Raw genomic sequence first — 17,728 nt, forward strand, 5'->3', positions numbered from 1 at the left:
TGGGGGCGTGGGGGGGGTGAGGTGTGTGTGTGTGTGTGTGTGTGTGTGTTTCTTTTTCCTCGCAGTTTCTCAGAATGGACCTCTGTAAAGGCATCTGTGTTGCGCTGTACTCACCTGAAGCGGGGGTGTCTGTTTATTGCTTCATCGGGAAAGAAGAGGGACTTGGAGGCTCCTCCTTCGACTGGGTTGGGTTTGAATTCAGGCAGCGTGAACCCAGGACAGCCTAATCTACAACAAATTGAAGAACTAAATAGATAGGATTTGTTTTTATGCCTCGCTATCACTGGACCTGTTCAAAACACCGCATGTCTACTATTCCCCTCTTCGGAGGGTCTAGCACACAAACATTCTGTAAATATCGCGCCCCTTCACAACCACCCCCTTGCACTGTATCTTGTTCACCAAGATCTTCTTGTGTGATTCCAGCCCTTTACGGCTTATCAGAGCACCCGCTTCCGTCCTACCCATCTCATTTACTACCAATGACTCACAGCACAGGAGTTCCCCTTGGTCACGTCCATTGTCAGGGGTTATAGGTTTCCCCTCCGTAGCTTCTGAGGCTTCTTCTTGTACTGGCTCTAAACTGCTGACTTATCCTTTGACCCCTGTACTCTTGCCACTGCCCCCAACCTCCTGATAAGCGTGGTTTGAATCTGAAAGGGTTCCCTGTTTTTTTGCCTCTGCAGGTCACTTCAGGAATCTCAAGATTAAGTAGTGTCTCTACGGGTGTCCCTATCCACCCCTAGGATCTCCCTCTGAAGTCTGAAACCCAAGCCTATTATCTACTTGACCTGAAGAAGAGTTTTAATTCCAACACAGAAAAATGAGGCTCTGTATTTATCCCTAAATGTAAAGCTCAAATTCTACATCACTTGCAGCGTCGCCACCAGTTCTTCGCGTTAAGAATTTTAAGGTCACTGTTCAGTGTGCTGTGAGAAGGGACAAAGACTAACAAAGTCAGTGCAAGCAAAACAGGGAGGCTCTTGTCAGGGCTTTAGATCAGTGGTAGGAAACTGTGGGTTGAGAGCCAAGACTAGCCCATGCCTTATTTTCAACCCCTACCTTTTATAAAATAAAGTACCTCTTGGCTGCCCACATAGGTCTTGTGAACAACAACTGAATTTGCTGATTTTATCTAGAAAACAGCTCCCAGGGTTCGTGGGAATTCTTGCAGCTACAGGCATTATTTACTATGAGCCTGCAACCTTAGGAAAAGTCCTTTAGGAAAGTGACAAACTGAACACTGGGGGATTCTTAGCTGACCGTAATGTGTTTATTTGGCAAGTCAGAGCTCAGACCTTTAGACTCCTATAGCACCGCTTTTCTTCTAGACCAGTCACGTCCACCAGAACTTACTACTACGATGGAAATGTTTAATACCTGTGCTGTCCAACACCAATATAGTAGTCACCAGCCACGTGTGGCCAGGGAACACCTGAAATGAGGCTTGTGTGAATGAAGAACTGGAGTCTTCATTTTATGTAGGTTTGACTAAATTTCGGTAGTCATGTGACCATTGTGTTGGATTATAATTCCACACTCCGGAGTTCTGCCTCTTTACAGAGAGGAAATCACTCTGCTTGTGCTTAAGAAACCAAGTGCTACTTTCCCTCTTGAACCTGAAATAAGACTTTCCTTATCATTCACTATGGATGTCAGGTGAGGCTTCGACGACTAAATAATCTTTTAAAAAAAGATTTTTAGAAATAAACTTATTTCTCTATCTCAACTCTCTCTTCATAATAACAAGAAAAAGAAGCTAAATCTATAAAAAAAATTAAAAAGCAACTATTCCATACGGAGCCATTCTCACTTAAAAGATACATTAGGCTTAATCGGAAACGTCCTTTGTGGCACACTGCCACAATAAAATACATTCCTGAATTTTAAACTATAAGACAAAACAATTCCGGTTTGTGTTACAAATCCTTTTTTTTTTAGTTTGATAAGTGAAAAAGTACAACTCTTAAAGAAAAAAAGGGAAAATTGAAGACTTCGAATTTTGAATTTTCCATTTCCCTAGAAGTTGTCAAGTAATCTGTAACCTACTTCCTGGCCTTTGTCATTCTCAAGTTTCATCATCATTATGTAACCAAGGTGCCATGGCATCTCTTCTCCCCACCCCTGGCCGGTTTGCTGCTTTTGCCATCTCTTGATCCATCCATTTTCTCCATCTCCATCTCCCTCAAGTGAGCTCCTAGCAAGCCCTGGTAGCCATCCTACGACCACCGAGGTGCTGCCCAAGTGAGGGGCTGCAAAACAAAAATGTGATGCGATCTGCCCAACCCAACCTTCCCAAGGCCTCCTACTGCTTTTAGGATGGCAACCAAAATTCTTAGTTACCAGGATCTGGTCCACCAACCGCCTGCCCAGTGTCACGTTCCCCCCACTTCCACTTCGTTCTCAGCTTCATCCTACTCACACCGGCCAGCTCTCTTCAAGTTCTCAGAAGGCTCCACGCTGCCCCGCTCATCCTCAGACGTGCGCCCGTGCTGCTCCCTCTCCCTAGGGCATCCCTTCCCGCTCAGCGCCTATTAAACTCCTCTGAGAACTTCGGACGCCACCCCAATATCCTCCCTCAGAGAAGCCTTCCCCTCCGCGCACAGTCCATCGGACAGCCGTGTCCCTCTCTCTGCCACACATCTTCCTCACAGCACCGCCCAACTTTACATCCGCGGGGCCTGTGGGTACTGACTACTCTTCCTCGCTCCCACTCGCTCCATGAAGGCAGAGACTGTGCCTGTGTTCACTCATGGCTGCACCCCCTCACGGCACGGGTGTGGCGTGCGGCAGGCACTCAAGCATCTCAGTGAATGATGGGAATGGTTTCTCCACCTCCTCCTTCAAAGACCAGAGCAAAGGAACATGCCAATTCTCTTCAGAGCAAACCTGTCCACCCTCAGCCAGCGGGGGGGTTTTTCTTCTGGCAAGGGGAGTAGGTGGCCTACGCAAATCGAACGAAGGAGTCACAGAAAATGAGAGATGTTTTTTCTAAATGTTTGATGGGTTGCTTAAATAAGCTTAAATAGTTAAATAGTTAAATAAGCTTTTAACTATTTAGATGTGACAATGGAAATTTTAAAACATAAAACTCCCATTTAGAAGTGTCCTTCTAAGACCAACAGTATGACCAAATGCCTGTGTTCATTAAGGACATTTATCAGAACAAAAAGTAGGTATGAAAATAATTCAGACTGTTCCGGGCCATAGATACCAATCCCCAAAGCTTTTCTAAACTTTGAGGAGGTAAGCATACTTTGTCACAATCTGATAGATATCTAGAAATGATAAATCAGATTGACGATTTGTTGAACTGCATTCTTACGTACAGGTCCTACGTATGATTGCAGCCTATTTATGTACTTCATTCTAAGCTAAGAATATATCTCACTATTTATATTTACTTTATATTTACTTTTACGAACTTTTAGCCATAACTACATTTAATGACAAATCTGAAATTTTCCTTTCAGCACAATATCCAAACATGACCTAATGACGTCCCCTCCCCTGTTCACAGTTAATATATATCGATACTGCTGCACTGGGAGCTCTGACACCAGCCCGCCAACAGGTGACCCTCTATCGGCCACCAAATGCACCATTTGCTGGTAGGCAAACACATGTGAGGGCGCAACTGTTACAGTCGAGTGAGAAGACCACTCAGCGCTCCTCACAGGGTCAGAGCTGCGTGGCAGACACGCTGCTCCCTCCACCCCAGCGTGAGGTGGACACTGCCCCATTGCTAACCAGTCATGGCGGTTCTCAGTCCTTCCCACCAAGCCCAGACGAGTGCTCTCCCCAGGGCTCTAGGCCACCCCACCCACTGAAGCCTGCATGTATTTCCTGCCTGCAGCTCTAACATCACAGATGCTATCAAAGGCCGCATGTAAAGAATGACCTGTTGGTAAAGTATGTGAAGTGTAGGGTCAAATGCTTGGTTGTGATTGGCTCTCTTTATAACCTAAAGCCTGAAATGTCTGCTGGGGCATGTTAATGCAGGAACTAACCTGGGAAATGAAGTTATGGTGCAAAGAGCCTGATTTTCTTTTAATAGAGACGTGGCCTCCTTCCGGCGTTGTCTCATGTTGTCTTCGACCGTGTTGAACTCGGACATCGTTCCTCCGTATGGCTGTCCGGGCGTCCCTTCAATCATGTAACTCCCATACTCCGGTCTCCAAAGGGTAGGATGGCTACAGAGGAGAAAATGTTGTGCACCGTCTTATTCTTTTGCTGCAGTCTACTCAATTTTTAGAAGTTTTTAAAACATTGCCTCAAAATTTTAAGAAACCATTAGGTATAATGAAGCTAATACTTCAGAATTCCCAAAGGCTGTTAATTTTTCATAGCCCTTCAACTACATAAGGGTTAAAAGTATTGGGTCCAAAATATTTATACATAACTAAAAATGCACACGGGGCACTCACTGTCCAAGACAAGCTAGTCCACTTTGCAGGAACGGAGATGAGGCCTTAAGGGCTCTTTTAGTTCTATGCTGAGGTCCAAACTCAAATGCAGCCTACAATATCTAGTGAGTAGAAAAACAAACTGGAGAGACACACCCCCTTCATCTCTTTGTCTACTTAAAGAAATATTTTAAAAACATCCCGCCAGCCAAATAACACTGATCTGCAAGTTTTATCTGGCACCATAGTTTGTGATCTCAGTAATAACACTTTGGAATTTTTTTAACCCTCCGTCGGGCACAACTGATCTCACAGATTCATTGCACACAAATTTTCAAATATTTAACAGTTAACTTAAGTATCGTGACTCATCGCTTCTGTATCTTCCCCCTCTACCATAACCTGTCACCAGCTGTGTTTGCGACTTAGTAAAAGCCGTATTTCATAGCGGCATCTTTGTGTGCAATGAATCTGTGAGATCAGTTGTGCCTGACGGAGGGTTAATGTTTAATAATAGTAAACAGGCTTTACACTGAGTTTATTATTCTACGTGCTTTAATATATTAATGGATTTATAATGTCAACACCCTATGATGTATTATTATTATTATTATTCCTATCTTACAGATGAGGTACAGAGAAGTTAAGCTAACTTGCCTCAGGTTACCCCGCTATTAAGTACAGGAAACAGGACTTGAACCCAGGAAACTCAGAACCAGAGCCTAGGTTCTAAACTGCTATGCTATCCTGTCTCTTATACATCTGAGGAAAGATTCTAGTCTAGTAGTTCTAATAATGTCAAAAACACTAAAACAAGCCTTCAGTACATCAGCTTACTTTGGGTTTGTCCTTTCCCCCTTTTCTTGTAGAGTTTCAAGAACTTCCTCTCCAGACAGGACCAATTGGACTTTTTTATTTTCATGATCGAAAGACACCAACATGTATTCCACCTATTGAAAATAAAGGAGAGAAAGATGAACATTCTTCCAGGCTAGTGTCCAGTGCAACCTTTAGAAGAATGCCAGGAAATGTGAAGGTTAGAAAGGCTCCATGGTAACTCGAGACCATCACATCTGCTTGCACTATAGCACATAATAACTGCTGGTTTGCATATTATGAAAACCTGGAGAAAATGGACAGTCAATAATGGCCTTGTCTGAGGACAAGAACTCTTACCCCTCAATTCCTTCTTTCTCCTGTTCTATGTAATATCCTATTGTAAGGTCAAGATGCCCATTTTGACAAATTGTGCTTCAAGAGAGAAGTATTTCAAAGCTAAGATTCTGTAAACGGCAGTTGCAAGTTGTATTTTAAAATTTATTTCCTCAATTGCCTTACTGTAGCTTATTATGTGGGCATTCTAATCAAGGTAGATTATATTTACTTACTGACAGGTTACTTAATAATCCCACAATAAGTCCAATGACTGGAGTGTTCAATCATAAATACACCAATATGGAGCAGTTATTTTAGGAGTTTCAACCATTTAGTTTTGGCTTTTCGATAATAATTTACGACAACTTCCCCACTCTGAAACCAGATGCAATTGACCATGCAAGGTACACGAGTGCATTTAGAACAATACTTGGTGAATTCTCATAAAAATCAAGAGTTCAATACCAAAGTAAGACTTTTCTGGGCAAGGTAAAAACAGAACCTGCTTTTGTTTTCCCAGAAATTACATGCTTTAAATAATGATTGCTGAGGTAAAGAATGAAGATGATGAATCACTATGATTGAAATAAAACGCACATTACCCACATATACGTAAGTGAAAGGTATGGAACTGGACCATGCAGGCAAACACTGGAGACACCAAGACAGGGAAAGGAAAACTGGTGCCTCACAAGGTAGACCCGTACACAGATGTATTCTGTTAGGCTTCTCACAGCATTCAAATTAAAAAAAAAAAAAGGGGGGGGGGAAGCAGTTATATATCCACTACCTGCCTGACATTCACATGTAAATCTCGATTCCCAGACTCAAAAACAAAGGCCCAGCAGCCCAGCCCTCAGGCCTGAGCAGGGCTGAGGGCTGGGCTGCTCTCCTGTTGAGGGCGTGCTAAGGTCTACAGTGGCCTATTCCCCTCGGTGTCCTTGTCCAGTCTTAGAAGGTGTTTGAGTCAGCCATCCGTACCACAGAATCGGTAACGTTAAAGAGACTATTTTGCCCTTCAGCTAAGAAATATAAAAGGGAAAAAAATGTTAGTAACCATAGGAAATGGCCTGGCAAGTTTAAACAACAACAAAAAATAAACTTTTAATTAACTTTTATTAGTTGTTGCTATGAACTGAATGTTTGTTTTCCCCCAAATTCATGTGCTGAAGCCCTTAATCTCCAGTATGATGGTATTTGAGGTGAGGCCTTTGCGAGGTAATTAGGTCATGAAAGTAGAGCCTTCATGATGGGATTAGTGCCTTTATAATAAGAGATGAGAAAGATGATGTCCCTTCACCATGTAAGGACACAGCGAGAAGGCGACCACTGTAACCGGGAAGAGGACCCTTACCAGGAACGCAATCTGCTGGCACCTTTGATCCCGGAAGTCCCAACCTCCAGAACTGAGAAATGAATGTCTGTTTCAGCCACCCTGTCCGTGGTATTTGTCACAGCAGCCAGAACTGATAAGACAGTTGTCTTATCAAGAGTTTAAGTTCCCATTCCTGTGTCTCCGTTAGAATTTTTTAGTTAAAAAAAATGGGTAGGACTATTTGATTTTGGTACATGGCCCAGAAATGTGAGATTTGCACCTGTACAATCACTCATTGTCCAATGCCTGAAATCTGTAAGCTGCAGAATCTAGAATTGCTCCCAACTTTAAGTACAGGTTTTCAGATAGCATCTACAGATCCATGGTTCCTGAATAGCTAAAACATGATGGAACAGGAAAACTTTTGCTACGTCTCTGGATAGACAGATGAAAATATCACAGGTATGAGAAACAAATTTACTTCTACATGAGCATAATGAGGAACATTATGCCATGAACGTCTCATTTATGGATCCCAATCTTCAAACCCATCATGCACAGTAGGCGTGATCATCCTTTCTGCAGCTGGGCAGAGAGGCTCAGAGAGGCTGAATAAGTGCCCAAGGCCAGTGTCAGAACACAGATTTGAACCCAGCCAGCCCTATATGGCCTCAAGGCCCAGCACACCTTGCGGCTAATCTTGCTAATAAGCTTAAAAAAAAAAAGACAATGTTGTAAGCTATATGAGGCAGGAAAAGGTTATAATCCTGGCTGAAAATCTCTCAAATTGATTATGTCTCAATTTTATGAAGTGAGCCTGACATTGTTTCATAGTACCTGAGATGTAACAGCTATGGTTACAGATTTAAATACAGGGGTTGGCCCATCTCTCAGGCCCAGGCCAGGGCTTCTGTGCGCTATATAGCATTCCTGACTCTCCCAGTTAGAAGGAACCTTCCTCTTTCAGTACTTCCTCCTTCCATCACTGTTCCAACACATCTGCCTGGCATCATGTTATCAGGGTTATCTTCTTAACCAGATAACATGCTTCCTGCAAGAAAGAGGAATAGAGAAACCTTCTAGCTTACTGGGTTCCCATCATTTATCTATTATCAAAATAAGCAAGAACTTTTGTACCAATTACATAACCAAAATGCAATAACTCTGTTAGTTTCCTAGTTTCGAAATAGAAATCCTTAGCTTTTGAAATCAGTTAGCCCAGAAGTTTAAAGCATGGGAAGAACAAAAGAACAAAAAGTTTGAGTTTTAAATATCAGCCAAATGAATGACATTTAAAATACTACCAAAACTCTTCTTAATTAAAAAATAATCACCCATGCTCTCATTAAGCAAATGAAACAAAAACATCAGAATATTTGCCAAATGAGAAAGAAAAACAAACTTACTTTTGGATAAAATCTAGGTTCAGTTAGAAGCCTTAAGAATTCCCTGAACATTTTTCAAACTCAAATGTAAGGCATTCTGAAGTAAGTATCTCTTATAGTCACTTTGATCTTTCTATATCAATGTTTAAAATGGCTCTTTAACCTCTTAAGCTTTTTGTTATTTTATTTAATTCTCCCCCCACCCACTTCAATACATTTATGTTTATTTCCAATTGTAGTTCATACAAGCACTCATATAATTAACTCAATCTTTAAGAGCTGAACTAGAGACGAAATGAAGTTTGGTTCAGTAACCTAGCTGCTGAATGATAATAAAAAGTGTTAGGGCCGGCCAAGTGGCGCACTGGTTAAGAGTTGGCTTGGGACGCCAGCTCTGAGAAGCAGGGCCGCTGGTTCGGATCCCACATTAGGGCCAGTGACGATGCGCCCTCTACAGCTAAGATGATGAACAACAGCTCAACCTGGAGCTGGGCTGCCGTGAGGCGAATGCGTAGACTGCAGTGGGCTGCTGTAAGATGCCGTGAGAGGCCGGCAACCAGCGTGAGCGGCCAGTAGCCATCGAGAATTGCCGTGAGCCACCATCCAATGGCCAGCAAGCGATCTGCCTCAGCTGGGAAGAGCACAGGATTGCTATAACAACATGGGCCAGTGAAGCGACGTCCTCCATAACAAGACTGAAGAACAAAAGGACAGCAAGTTGTCTGTTCCCGTTCCCTGATTCCCCAACGCTGTTCTGCTCCCCCAATTCCCCCCAAAAAATCTTTTAAAAAAGTGTTACATTAAGACAATGCTTTCCCAATATAAAATACCTAAAGCCACAGTGATTTATTTTACTATTTTTGGATTTTGTCCCCACCTTAAACTTTCTTTTTGCATCTAAAGAATTAGAGGAAAAGATAAAATCAAAGAGAAAATAACAAAACAAGGTATGGAGGCCCTTCTGAACACAACAGATTCCAAATATTAAACTATACCAGCTTCCTAACTTTGAATAGCATGTAGGCTACACACCTAGTTATAGCAACATCTCTCTGTGTGCACTGCAATACACAATTCTAAAAGCATATGCTCAAAGAGCATTATAAAAGGGCTGCAGAGTGACTAGTTCAAATTCACGTAATTAACATATCATTTGAAAGTAGCAAAAACAGCCACTGTGGAATTCTCAGTATACACATTACAATGCCCTAAATGTAACTTAGGGACTCTGCTGTTTGGTGCCTATCAGTTATTTTTTAAATGGGGGGAGAACAGGCATGATAAAAATAAGCAACCACTTCGTGAGACACACTTTTTTAAAAAATGTACATTATTTTTTCTACAAATGAAAATTAAAATCCTTTAGATTTTATTGTTGAAAGGTTAAATAGCTAAATTTTATCCCACTAGAATAACAGTCACTAATATCTCTGAGCTGCTGAATCAAAGACAAAGGCACATTCAAAAAGACTGTTAGGTAGTTTTTGTGTTACACAGTGTTGCTAAGAAGAACCTGACACAATAACCCTCTAGTCATTTAATGCAGGTCTGCACAAGCACAAGGTGCTTTATGTTCATCTGAAATTAGGCCAATAAATATAAAGACTCTTAAGTGAGGGTGATGTAAGTACCCAGCATAATGCTAAGCATATAGCAGACAGTGAGATACTCGCGGCATTAGAGTTCAAGATAACAGTTAATATTAACTGTTAGTATTAAAATTTTTAGGGTTTATGTTGTCTTTAAATAGCCTTTACCAATAGTTTAAAATTAAAGTTTTCTTTTTTAAAACAATGACAACAAAAACTTATTGATACTACACATCAAGGTAAGGGTTTCAGGGAGCTTAGAATTTAAGGAAAGGCTAGACAGTTTATAAAATATAAAATGTTAAATTTCTACTCTCTAGAGGTGAAAACAGTGCTTAATTAGGAAAACAATCCAGTTCTCTAAGTCTCAGATGCAGTTATAAGCAATTTCCTATTTAGCGAGGTTATATTTTGAGAAAATTCTTTTGTCTCTAGCCACCCTACTAAAATTCAAAATTCAGGGTTTAGGGCCAGCTCCTCCATTCATTCCACTGTTGGCTCTCTTTCACTGGCCAAAGCCTGTGGTCCTGACTCCTGCTAGAACCACCTGTCGCTTCTCAGAAACCAGTTTTCTCCTTACACTAACTCCAAAACAAGCCCACAGCCATTTTTGAGGATTAATGCTCTAGAGTTGATGTCAAAAGCAGTGCCTAAAATGCATCCTGCTGCCTCCTGCCTCCCTCTAACCTCAGCCAGGTCTTTTCACTCACTCCACAAAGCCCTGTGCTAGGAATACTGTGAGGACTCAGGCAGCTGTGGCTCCTGTTCTCAAGCTTCCATTGTGGCTGCAACCACAGCCAGTAACACAATAGAGCTAAATGAACTGGGAGAGTGCTTGAGAGGTGCATATGTAACAGGAGGATCAGATTCAGTCGGGCAGATGAGAAGGCTTCCCAGAGGAAAGAGACTGCCCAGGCAAAGGAGAGGGTCTACTGAGGCTTCAACATCAACACAACCTCCCTCGGGATCCCCGGCCTTTCCCTGACCACCATTCTGACTGCAGCCTAATCACCTGTCTGGCTGATCAGGGGTGCAGATAAACAGGTCCCACCCTGCAGAGATCATGCCACAATAGTCCTTCTCTGGATTATAAAACCATTTTAAAACTGGCAACCATGCCTTTTTGTTCAGAGGACTATTTCCTCAAATGGCAAAATATTAATGACCAATATTTTTGAGCACTCAACTATCTAGTTGGATGGCATCTATTTTCCATATCTAACATGATACTGAAACGTGAAGCACCCAAAAATGTGCCTGCTATAGTGACACTTAAATTTTTAATCACCTACAAGGTGTGATAAAAAAATACGGTGAATGTTTCATGAAAACAAAATTCATTACAGTAAAAGACACACTGTCATTCATCCCCCTCAAAATACTCCCCCTTGCTTTCTACACATTTATCCCATTGTTCTTGCCACTTTCTGAAGCAGTTCTGGAAGTCCTCTTTCGTGCGTGTCTTTAGTTGTGCGATGGGGAAGTGCCAGAATTCACACAGTGCCAGATCTGGTAAATAAGGTGGTGAGGACACACCATAATATTTTTATCTGACAGAAACTGCCGTATACCAGAAGCAATGTGTGATACAGAGCTCTGTCATGATGGAGGATGATTTACAGCACACTTGAAAACATACCTTCTCTCAACCGTAGCTCACACCCGACTAACTGCACCGAACAAGTTGAAACTTGTCACACACTGTTACTAAGGTTTGATGTGCCATTTCCCGTATGAAAAATCCCTGCTTTTCCATTGGATGGCACTCGACAGCAGCACTCACTGTATTTTGCGATCACAATGGAAAGGCTCCGTGTCACACATCGCTTCTGGTATGGCCATTTCTGTCAAATAAAAATATTACCATGTGTCCTCATCCACCATATTCACTGGATGTGGCACCGTGCAACTTCTGGCTCTTCCCCAAAGTCAAAATGACCATGAAAGGTAGATGTTTTGAAGCAATTCAGGACATGGAGGCAGCCACGACAGCGCAACTCAAGACACTCTCAAAAGAGGACTTCCAGAACTGCTTCAGAAAGTGGCAAGAACAATGGGATAAGTGTGTTCGAAGCAAGGGGGGGGGGGTATTTTGAGGGGGATGAATGGCAATGTCTTTTACTGTAATAATTTCTTTTTAAATTTAAACATTCACTGTATTTTGTGATCATACCTCATATACTTAAATAGGGAAGACCTGAATGATAAGACCAAAAGAGACGCTTTGCTTAAAATAGCAGATAAACTTGAGGAAGAAATTCTAATATAGATGTAATAAAATTGGACATGGCTCAGAATTTGGTTTAAGGTGGACTTCCAGGTTAGACATGTGTAATGATGACATTACCAATATCAAAACCACTGCTTTATGTTTAAGCACTTTGGGGGGACAAATGTAAAGTATTGTAGAAACTGTAATACATACTTTTGAACAGCCAAGTATATGGTGATATTTGAAACTGATAGCCATTGACACATTATTTTAAACTTCCCTATGTCCCCAAAATAAATGTTTTCATAGTTTAGTCTAAAGTTATAGCAAATTCTTATAATATCTGATATACTTTGACTTTCTCCTCCTACTATGAACTGTCATTTCGTACCACATAATTACACAGGGTGCACTCCAGTGACGCTTACACTTTTAGAAACCAAAATCAACATGGCCTTGCCCTGACTGTGCCTTCGTTGGCATCCTAGACTAGGTAGGGCTTGAACTTGCTTACAGAGCTGGTTGCTTTTTACTTATAATATGTTAATCTCAGTTTTAACCTTGCATAACATCAATGAATTTTCTATATGATTAGGTGAAATTACTTCCTTTAATCATTATTGGGACCCACACAGAGAAAACAAATTTTTCACATGCCAAGATTAGTGATATGAAACTTAAGTGAAAAATTTTAAGACTTTAAAATAGAAAATGGGAGCTGCTGGGGAAACTGTGGTGAATCTCATAAGGGGGACAATGACACGACACCGTTCACCAAAGGAAAAAAAAATGTGTTGTCCATTGTGATAGACACTAGGCATGTGTGGCTATTTAGAATTAAAATTAAAATAAAAAATTCAGTTCCCAAGTCCCAGTAGCCACCTACAGCTAGTAGCTACCCTACTGGCTAGTGCAAACATTTCTATTACTGCAGAAAGTTGTACTAGACAGCACTGGACTAAACCCAAGAGAAACTGCAACCCTGGAATTGCACCCGGGCATACGAATTCACTACGCAGGAAATCCCTGAATGTCCATCTGCTTTCGTGCCCCACAGACGGCATGAGATATTTAATTTCTGGGCCCCTAAATTTGTATTGGTTGATTTTTTTTTTAACCATATCACTACGCTTCAGGCACATGTCAGTTTTAATTTTCAGGTGGCTATAAAGACCCTGTTAAGGCACTCCTACCTTATTTGTGAACCAAATCTAACAGAGCCCAGCCAGTCTTCTTATACAAATGAACCTCAGAAAAAGTATCACATCAAGTAAAATTACCAATAGTGATGTTTGCTACGGCCACCAACTGAATACAGACACACTGCAATGGGAAACCTAAATCTAAACCAGAAGACATTTCTTCCTGCAAAAATAATATTGTGAATATAAGTAGTTTTTATTTACCTCAACACACCTGTACTTTATTTTTTATTTTTTCAAGATTTTTTTATTGGGGAATTGGGGGATGGGAACAGCGCTGGGGAGTTGGGGGAAAGGGAACAGACAAGTTGCTGTCCTTTTGTTCTTTAGTCTAGTTATGGAGGACGTTGCTTCACTGGTCCAAGTTGGCACCATCATTGCGCTCTTCCTGGACGAGGAAGATCAGTTGCCAGCTTCTGGATGGCCGATCACGCTGGCTGCTGGCCGCTCACGCTGGCTGCTGGCTACACACAGTAGCCCATGGCAACCCACCTGCCCTTGCTGGCGACTCACGGCAGCCCAGCTCCAGGTTGAGCTGTTGTTCAGCATCTTAGCTATAGAGGGCAGTGTCCCTGGCACTCCTATGTGGGATACTAACCGGAGCCCTCTGGCGTCCCAAGCCAGCTCTTAACCAATGCACCACTCAGCCAGCCCAACACACCTGTACTTTAGTACAACAACTTCTGGGCTCTAAGCACAAGTGAATTCCTTGGCTCTTTCCTGAGAACATCTTCCCCTGCCAGAGTCCTAGCTACCATGTGGCTGACAATAAAGAGGGTATCCTGATCCCCAGATAGAGGCTGCTTTGGATCAACTGCTCTGCAGTGCTCAGAGTGTGAGGGAGTGAGGCTGTACCAAGAATCCGTAGGGGTTAAGGACCATCAGAAACTCTGAGATGGTTCCTACCAAGTGCAGAAGAGCTTAGCGCTTTAGCAGGGGCATGGCTGTGGCTAGAGAGAACACCCACCCTCCATGGCGGAGCCCGGCTCAGTGCCTGACACACTCCTCTGGCTGAGCAAGCACATTCCCTGGCTATACATTAGGTTGGCCTAAATGCAGGGACTGCCTATGAAAAATGAGAAATGTAGGGTTTTAGTTCTTAGGAACTGGTGGTAGGCTAACTCATGCAACAAAGTTGGGGAGGGGAGGGGAGGTGCTTTCTAAAGAGACAGAGCCAGTGCTAAAACAGAGGAATTCGAACTCCAAAGTGACTGCTGTGCTGGGGGGGCAGCCCATCTATGCCCCCCATAACAGGTGACAGTGATTCAAGACCTCCAAGTTTAATGCTATTCAACCATCACAAGAATTTGAGCAGAAATACTCTTTTATGATCACATCTCATAAAGGCAGCATCAGGGCTCCCCCTCAGGAGTTACACCTGGATGGCAGGGCTGATCCCACCAACAGACCTGCTTCAGATGGGACTCGGAAGACGGAGACTCTTGTTAATACAAACTCCTTCCCTGCCATATTTAAAATTCATGTTAAAGGAGCAAAATCTCCAAGAGGTAAGTCAAAGCTCCTGACTCTGATTCTGGCCCATGACCTACTGTGCTGGGAGGGGGCTGGCACAGGCTGCATAACTATCAAGTGAGGTCAGCCTGATTTTCATATAAATGGCTCATCACAGAATCTGCCTTTTCACAGGGCTCAACTGCCCATGGATTCGCTGGGAAGGCTGCAGTCACATTACTAAACTTGTTAGCATTTGTCCTGGGGACCAAGAAATTTACCAAGCATATTCAACATCATAGTTTTTAAAAAATGCTGGCATTTCACTAGACGGAAATCAATGGCCATGTGGTAATGAACAATACTTACCCCTGCATTTGTGGCTCTAACTTTGTTACCACCATTCCGTCCTCTATTTATTCTCCTTTTCACCTTCAATCTCATCTCGGGTTGGAGCCTACAGAAACTGTCATAGAGCTCTTTTCCTCCTGTTTATTTGGGAGGTGGTATGTAGAAGAGCAGCCAGCCAGTGCAGGCTTTGCAGTCAATCCATTTGTATCTTAATAACTTCTCTGTGTTTCAGTTTTTTCCTTTGTAAAATCGGGATAATACTTACCTCATAGAGCCAGTGGGGAGGATTACATCAACAAATGCATATAAAGCGTCTAAAACAGTAGGAAGTATACAGAACCACGTGAATGTTAGGGATTATTTTCTAGCCCCAAGGCAGGGATACTTATTGAGGTAGAATAGTGTCTTGTTAGTATTTTTCAAATGCTGGTTATAACTCCTTAGTGGGCCACAGTGGGTTGTAATCAACCTTACAAAACATTCTGAAATAGAGTAGAATAAAATATCAGAATATGTCGCTTAGAAGCAGGAAGTACAGGTTCACCAAAATACCATCTCAAACAGCATCTGTTTCAGGTACTAATTGATCTCAGTCAAAGGTGAAAGCTACTAGTGTAGAATACTGCCTAACTGCATTAGGCAGATATGGGTTCCTTCACTAAGCAGATCAAGTCACTACTCCCCCTCCTTAAAACTCTCAAATGGCTCACTCTGCAAAAAATTCCACCCCCCTCACCAAGAGCGTCAAGCCCATCTTCTGGCCTTTGCTGCCTTCATTTCACCCTCCACCCCCCAACACCACCACCACCACCATGTTGCAGCCACACTGCCCACCTTTCTGTCTCTCCAACAACCACATCAGGGCCCGGATGCACTTCTGTTTTCTCAGCTTGGAAAGCTTTTACCTCAGCCCTTCAAATAGCTGGCTCCTGTGGGTCTTAAGTCCAGTGCCACTTCTTCAGAGGAACGAGCCTTTGCTGACCACCCCCTACCCCAACACTGTGACCCCTTCTTGTCCTCACCCCCAAGGGCAACCACACTAGTGCCTCCTAGTCTTGTGCAAGGTGGTTACCCTGCCCAAGGCAGTCTTAATTTTCCCCATCTTCGCATAAACATTACAATTATAGACATTTGGAATGTGTTTTATCTCTGGGCCTTAGTTTCAGCATCTAGAAAATAATGGGGAAAAAATGTCCCAGCTCTAATAAACTATTATTTCTGTAATTAAACTCTTCTAGAACTCTTCTTAGTATATAACCATCCATTTTTATTTCACTCTGAAATACATTACTTACTCTGCATTGCCAGGAATGTAATTTTATTGAAATGCATGTTCTTGTTACCCAAAGCTTTGATCTCTGGGTAATGGCTTGAGACACACTTGTAGAAAAAAAGTGCATGAACTTTGTACTTAGAGCACTTTCGTTTACTTCCTAGTTCTTACTCTTTGAGTAAGAGTCAGCAGATGATGACCCCTAGATACAACTTAACCTGGCCAAGGTAGCCCGCTTAGTTAGCACGGGCAGGACTGTTGAAAAGTGTATAGATAACAACATACCTTACAAGCACCCGATTGTGCAGATATGTGAATATTTAGAGGGAAATAAGGAAGCACCCCCAAGTAACCTCTTTAGGTTCATCTGAAGTTCACAGTTCACGGAATATATACTTTACAAACAAGAATTAAAAAAAAAAAAAGTTACCTTTCCAGTGTTTACGGTCAACTGCTACAATCCCTAACTCTTAAAAAAGAAGTGCCAGCCAGCTATCACAGATACTTCAAGATCTTTACTGCCTCTCTAGAGCATTAAAATGTGTGCAGCTCTGTGCGCCCCAGCCCATGACCCCTACGGGTGACCCAAAAGGGATCCCTGAGTCTTACTAACTTCTGGGAAAAAGATCATGGAGTCACATGCCTCATCGTTTTGTTTTAGGGCTAAGTCAGCATCCAGTTCAAAAAGAAAGTCAACTGAATTCAAAGGACTGAAAAAGGACCTGGGGGGAGGGAGACAAAGGCGACAGTGGGTCTGTGTGAATACTTATGTAATCAGGAACATCTGGTTTGGGGGTTCTTTTGTAATCTTGTTGTGGAAATAAGTTTAACTACCAAATCCTGACCACAACAGACACAGAAAGCTCGCCAGAGTGATCAACAGAGTAGAGCTTTCTCCGTGTGAACTCTCCAAGGATATAGCACTCTAGAGAACCAAGTTTTCTAGATACCTCTAAAGACGTATCCAAAATGAGCTCTTTTGTCCAGAAGTCTAAGATTTATTCATGCTTACTAATATTCTTTTTTTTTTAAATTGGGGAATTGGGGGAGGGGAACAGACAAGTTGCTGTCATTTTGTTCTTCAGTCTAGTTGTGGAGGATGTCGCTTCACTGGCCCATGTTGGTATTATCATTGCACTCTTCCCGGGTGAGGCAGATCGGTTGCCAGCCACTGGACGGCTGCTCACAGCGGCTCTTGGCAGCCCACTGCAGCAGGGGCTGCAGCCTACACTGTCGCCGGTGACTCACGGCAGCCCAGCTCCAGGTCAAGCTGTTGTTCACCATCTTAGCTATAGAGGGCACAGAGTCACTGGCTCATGTGGGATCTGAACCCACAGCCCTGATGCTCAGAGCTCGCCCTCCTAAGCCAACACTTAACCAACGAGCCA

The 17,728-nt window shown here is 42.5% G+C and overlaps 1 protein-coding gene across 3 annotated transcripts in view; it reads right to left on the minus strand.

Annotated features, from left to right (window-relative positions):
* Positions 1-17,728, minus strand: part of GCLC (glutamate-cysteine ligase catalytic subunit) — a 47,316-nt gene that overhangs the window by 17,514 nt on the left and 12,074 nt on the right. For all 3 annotated transcript variants that reach the window (XM_019668088.1, XM_019668087.1, XM_019668086.1), the window contains exons 2-4: positions 5,244-5,356; positions 4,011-4,193; positions 115-228 (exon numbers count right to left, since the gene is read on the minus strand). In XM_019668088.1, coding sequence (XP_019523633.1) covers positions 115-228; positions 4,011-4,193; positions 5,244-5,356 — 410 coding nt within the window. The remainder of the gene's footprint in view (positions 1-114; positions 229-4,010; positions 4,194-5,243; positions 5,357-17,728) is intronic.

The sequence above is a fragment of the Hipposideros armiger genome, unplaced genomic scaffold (genome assembly GCF_001890085.2).
Source record: "Hipposideros armiger isolate ML-2016 unplaced genomic scaffold, ASM189008v1 scaffold_516, whole genome shotgun sequence".
NCBI lineage: Eukaryota > Metazoa > Chordata > Mammalia > Chiroptera > Hipposideridae > Hipposideros > Hipposideros armiger.